The sequence below is a fragment of the Sinocyclocheilus grahami genome, unplaced genomic scaffold (genome assembly GCF_001515645.1).
Source record: "Sinocyclocheilus grahami isolate Dianchi unplaced genomic scaffold, SAMN03320097.WGS_v1.1 scaffold29.1, whole genome shotgun sequence".
Classification (NCBI taxonomy): Eukaryota; Metazoa; Chordata; class Actinopteri; order Cypriniformes; family Cyprinidae; genus Sinocyclocheilus; species Sinocyclocheilus grahami.
This window is the reverse complement of record NW_015505208.1, coordinates 488,314-494,313: the sequence shown is the minus strand read 5'-3', so window position 1 is coordinate 494,313 and position 6,000 is coordinate 488,314. Positions and strand designations below refer to the sequence as shown.

Sequence of the window (6,000 nt, the reverse complement as noted above, 5' to 3'; positions counted from 1 at the left end):
TTTCATTTCTATTTAGCATGTTTATTAAGCCTGCCCTCGTGGTATTTGGGCTGGTCACCACAACGTCAAAAATGTACCTGGTTTACTGTCTACGTGGAGAGAGACATTTGCTCCCCACAATGTAGGCAACACCAAAGATCACAAAAACACCACAACCTCCCCCACACACACATGTCTGGTCAGCTATCCTTCTGGGGACTCTCCATAGGCGTAATGGTTTTTATACTGTACAGACCCTATATTCTATTGCCCTACACCAACCCTACCCCTAAACCTAGCCCTCATAGGAAACTTTCTGCATTTTTAGATTTTCAAAAAACTTAATTCTGTATGATTTATAAGCTTTTGTACCCGTGGGGACCACAATTTAGTGAGTCGCCACGGGTCCCCATGAGTTTGTGTAGTCAGGTTTAAGTCCCCACCAGGATATATAAACCAGCACACACACACACACACACACACACACACACACACAGACAGAGGCTGCACCTCTAGGGGGACTCCAGACTTCAGTGGATAGTAGCGGCGCGTGAAGAAACATGAAGACGAACGTGACTGTATCAGCAGCGTGCGCGAGAATGTAACATCGCCCAGTCAGTCACTCGCGGTTAAACACGCTCTCGGTCAAGCGACAGATCCACTCCGTGATTTCGCGATTGAAGCACGTTGCGCTGCTGATTCATGGGGGCTTTCGGTGAGTGCTGCTTGCCCTACGGTTGTGCTTTCGCTTACTCTTGAAATGTGTGCTGGTTTTGCAGTGTGTTGTGGGGCTTGTTAGCAGCGGCAGCGGCGTAAGAACCTCGGGCAACATGTTATAGTTGCAGCAGTCGTTGATGAAAGCGAATTAACAGCAGAGCAAGGATATGTAGCTGCGTTGGTCTCTTCGCGATCAGGTATGTTGAGCTTGCAGGAACCTTACTGCAGGGACTCTATAATGCACTGCACTAGAAACCAGACACATTCTCTACATTTCGGAGTTTGTTTATGGTGATTACTTGTTTAGCAACTGTGGCAGCATTTAAATGTAGTGTGACTAAATCATGCCATTGGACTGGATAGGTCATGAGATTGTCTAGTCTTTCAGTGTTACGCTTGTAGACTCTCAAGGCATTGCTTTTGAGGTATAGACACATTCTAAGTGGGATACACTGACTTATTTTATGATATCTCTCTGTTTTTGTATGAATTGTTTTGTGTGAGGTGTTAAAGTAAAGGCCTTTTCTTCTGTCAGACATTACTGTTTATAGTTTTACTGCAGCAAGTTAAACGTTTCATCATCCCTTACTTTTTTCTCATGTCAGTACTGAATGAATGGTTGAATCTTCCTGCCAAGTTAAATTAGTGCTTGCAATCGAACGTGAAGCCACAATGTCTCTAGAGTGGGATCCATGAAGGAAAAACCAGCCTGTGTTTCCCACAGACCAGCATAACTTTATTTAGATAGCTGTGTTTGATTTTGATCAATAATACACATTTTGCCTTTCCAGCTTACGCATTAAAGGGGAGTTGAATTTTGAAATGTATTTTTGACATGTAGATGGTTTTTATTCCACATTATAAATTTTTTTTCTGCAAGACTGTAGGCTAAAATATGTTTTAGAGAAAGTGTTTATCTTGGAACTGTCAACATTTCTATTAGGTTTTTCAGAACTAACACATTTTTGACTAGTTCATTTTAATGAATTAGAAAGACAATGTATAAAGTGTGTGTGTATATATATATATATATATATATATGTATATATATATGTATATATATATATGTATGTGCGTAATGGGGAAAAAAACTAATTATTTTTAGATTAATTGCATGCTAAAACTTTTTTGATGGATGTAATTGTGGTTAAAATCTGTATTTCAAAGTTACATTTGAGTTGGTTACATCTCATTTAATTTCCAGACAGTCCTTTAAAAAAATCATTTGAAGTCACTAATGCCGCTGACATGAGGTAAAGTGGTGACTCATCTGAGCAAATTTGGGGAAGCATGGACAATTTAATCTGAATTACAGAGCGTTGACTTATGATGACAAAGTCCTTTGTTGTCAGACAGCAAGCTAGAAACTGGCCTGTGTTTATATTTTGGGAAAACGTTCCTGTCTTAAAACACACCGTTTATGTGGTTAGCTTTGAAAGTCAAATCCCAGGCATTTGGAAAGTCGGATTAACCTAAGTCTTTTCAAACGTTTGTATTTGTGATGCTATTTTTCTTCCTTGTGCATTCGTAGGTTTACTGTGAGATTGATTGGATGCTTTCAGCATCAGTCAATTCTAGCTATAGAGTCTTTCCTCCTTATTTTATTTTCAGCTCTTTCAATTTGCTCTCATGTGAACTAACATTTCTGAGAGAGCAGAATAGCTGGTTAATTACAGCTTTATTAACCTATTGAGGCATAAACATGAATAAACACATATTAATGTCAGCAGCGAATTCAGCAAAAGCTATTAGCAGTAATCACAGTCACGGATAATCTCAGAGAGGTTTGTGTCTTGTTCCTTTTTCATTTTCATGCTTCACTCATGCTGCATGTGCTCTATTTGTATTGTACCAGCAGACTCAGGTGGCTGAGAGATGCAGAGATCTTGGCACTATACGAGGATTTTCTGTTGACCCTGTGCTTAAGTGGGTGTCGTGGAACTTGACAAACCCTGTGCTCAGAAAAATGCTGATAATATTAGCTCTCTACACTAAAGTAAATGCAGTGCCTTGCTAAAAAGAGCAGTGCCACCACACAAAGGGGAAACCACACAGGTAAGTTGACCTCGCTAAACAACTTGGCAGCTTTCACTGTGTAAATATGCTACCAGTTAAAAGTTTAAACACAGTTGGTCGACTTTGCTTCTCATGATTCTAAAAACCCTTTTGATCTAAAGTTCATGCTTAAATGCATGGAATTAATTGTGTAGGCAAATATAAATTGCAGTTATCTAGGAATTTAGAAGGAAAAGCATGGGAATTCCTTCAGTATCGTCTAAAAAACTGGATAATAAGTGTGGAATGGCCAACAATTATAGTGTCAGTTATATTTTTAGAAACTCTTATGTTTTTAAGAATGAGCTTCTGAAGTTTTGAAGAAAATATTTTGTATAGTGTGTTTATAGTAAGTTTAATTGTGTATATTTTATTATTTTTGACATGAATATAGACTTTGATGCTGATATGTCAAATAAAATAAATAAATAAAATAATATATGTTCATTGACTTATTTTTAAGCAGGTTTTCTGTTCTTATGGACCTTCTTTTTGCTTTTAGAATGTCTTGGGTCAATGGCTTTAAATCTGCAAGAGTGGACAACCATACGACGGCATGGGGTGAGCGCAATGGCAGGAAGTCAAGGCGTAAAAGGGGCACGTCCCTGTGCAACCCACGCTACATGAGCTGTCTACGGGACCCCGAGTCTATGGAGCCCCCATCGCAACACTACTCCCGTGCAGCAGGGGGCGCCACCAGCAGCAACTTCAGCACACGCTGCGTTTGGCAGGAAGACCATTATGGCAGGAAGGGTGATGTGGGTCTGAGAGCCGTGGACCTGGCGTTTGAAGATTCTGAGACGAGGCAAATGAAAGATGGCGAGGACACCGATGACGGTGGAGAGGAGAGGAAGGGTCCCGACAGGTGTTTGTTGACTTGCTTGTTGCGTCTGGCTCATGTTTTTCAGTCCAAGAAGTTTAAGTCGGCCAAGCTCGAGCGGCTATATCAACGGTACTTCTTCAGGCTCAACCAGAGCTCTCTTACAATGCTCATGGGGGTCCTGGTTGTGGTTTGCGGGGTTATGCTGGCGTTCCACTGCGTCCAAGGTCCACCAGATGTGGCGTTTGCCTCAGTGCTCTCCGTAGCCATGGGCCTGTTCTTAGCCTTGATGGTGGTGTGTAACAGAAACGGCTTCCACCAGGACTACATGTGGATTGTGAGCTATTTGGTCATGGCGGTGTTAGTGGTGGTGCAGGTGTTTGGCTTGTTAATGGTGGATCCACCCAGTGCATCTGAAGGGATATGGTGGACGGTGTTCTTCATCTACATCATCTACACACTGCTGCCGGTGCGAATGAGAGCAGCTGTGATCACTGGAGCTGTGCTGTCCACCATTCATATGATTATGGCATGGAGACTCAACCTTGAGGATTACTTCATTACTAAACAGGTATGTGTATGCTTCTGATACAATTAAAATTTAAAGAGGAATATTACACACAAATATGAAAATTAGGCTATTTACTTAACCTCATGTTGTTCAGAACCTTTTGTATGCTGTTTTTTTTTGTTCAGTGAAACACAAAAGTAGAATTTTCTAATGAATCATCAAGTTCCCTACTATGTATGTCAATCTCCAAAAAGGACAAAAAAGACCATAAATGCACCATTTAAGTGCTCCATACGACTTATGCATGATATTTCAAGTATTCTGAAGCCATATGAATGAAAAACAGGCCTAAATGTGTTATTTTAATTATTAGTAATTTAAAAAATAATTATTTATTATTTACTGATTGCTCATCCTCAAAGCTCGCATTTTTCTTCTTTTTAAATAAATAACTGTTTATTTATTTATATTTATTTATTTTCTTTTTACGATTTTGACAGTATGTAAATAAGGCTTCTAAATAGGATGCTGCATTTTTACAGTTTATTCACAACTGAGAATTAAAGGTAAGCTTCACTTGCATATACAATTTTAAAATAGTTTATTGGTGATTTTTTTTAATGTTTTTGTCCTTTTTGAGCTTGTCTGTTTTGGTCTGTGTAAAAATGCATAAAGAATGTTCCACAGAAATAATAACAGCATATGAATTTAAAACAGCATGAGGGTGAGATAATAAAGACAGAATATTTATTGTGGTTGAATTATTCCTTTAATATACAGGAAAATGTCCAGCATGAGAGATTTGTATTTTTTGGTATGCGTGTATTAGCACTAGAACACTTTGAAGAAAAGAATTGCACATTATTTACACCACATGTTGCAACGCCACAGTGGTGGAGAATAAGCTCCAAGTAACTGATCAGTTGAAGGCACAATCTTTCACATCTTCAAATTCTTTGGAGTCACAGAGTTCAATGGATAATTGGTTATTGTTTGAAAGCTTTGATTGTTTCAGTACTTTTAAAGGAATGCCTGGCATGACAGTTTCAGAATGCAGTGTAGATGGATCCTAGTTAGCAAAATTCTATTCCCTTTTCAAACTTTACTTAGTCCTTCACTGCTCTTAATATGATGCATTTAACATGCAATGTTTCCATGCAGGGGCTAAAATGCGTCTATTGTGTCAGCTCCACGTTCGATGTGATCTAGTTCTGAAACTGTTAATACTGGTTCAGTGAGCTTGGGCTTTTGCGTGTTTGCTCCTTAGACAGCTGGGTTGTGGGCACTCAGCAATATTGAAAATGGATTGGGAATGGGATAATGGCTGCTGATTGACTCAGGCCATGGCCCGGAGCATGTACTTGTAGATTCTCGTCATAGACATTTGGGATAGGTTCCAGCCCTGTGGGCAATCAATGCAGGACAAAAGTCCATTGGTTGTGTGGCTGCTTAGTGCCTTATATAAATGCTCTCTCGTAGAGAGCAAGCAAGGTATGCCTCCATGTTTGCTCTGTGATCTTTTGTTCTTAAAGTACATTGATGAGAATAGTCTTGTGTTGAGGATGGTAGGAGCTGTTCAGTATTCTTGTAGTTTACAAATGTAGAGTGACCGGTCAGTTTGATTACAAGAACTGTATAATAAACACTACAGTTTGGGAGTCAGTAAGATTTTCTTTTTTTAATGAATACATTTATTAATCATTACAACTTTTAAACATTAAAACTGACAGTGAATAGTCAGTAAAAATAATTAAAACCGACATTTACAAAATATTTCTATTTCAAATAAATGCTGTTTTTTAAAACGTTCAATTCATCAAAGAATCTTGGAAAAAGTATTGATTTACACAAAAAATATTAAGCAACTGATCTCACCATTGATAATTAGAAATGTTACTTGAGTGCCAAATCATCATAT

The 6,000-nt window shown here is 38.8% G+C and overlaps 1 protein-coding gene across 1 annotated transcript in view; it reads left to right on the top strand.

Moving 5' to 3' along the window:
• Nucleotides 1–385: 385 nt before the first annotated feature.
• adcy6b (adenylate cyclase 6b) overlaps nt 386–6,000 on the top strand; it is a 38,647-nt gene continuing 33,032 nt past the window's right edge. Inside the window, exons 1-3 of the mRNA XM_016257793.1 lie at nt 386–694; nt 2,555–2,751; nt 3,254–4,142. Of these exons, the coding sequence (XP_016113279.1) occupies nt 3,255–4,142 (888 nt within the window). The 5' untranslated portion in view covers nt 386–694; nt 2,555–2,751; nt 3,254. The remainder of the gene's footprint in view (nt 695–2,554; nt 2,752–3,253; nt 4,143–6,000) is intronic.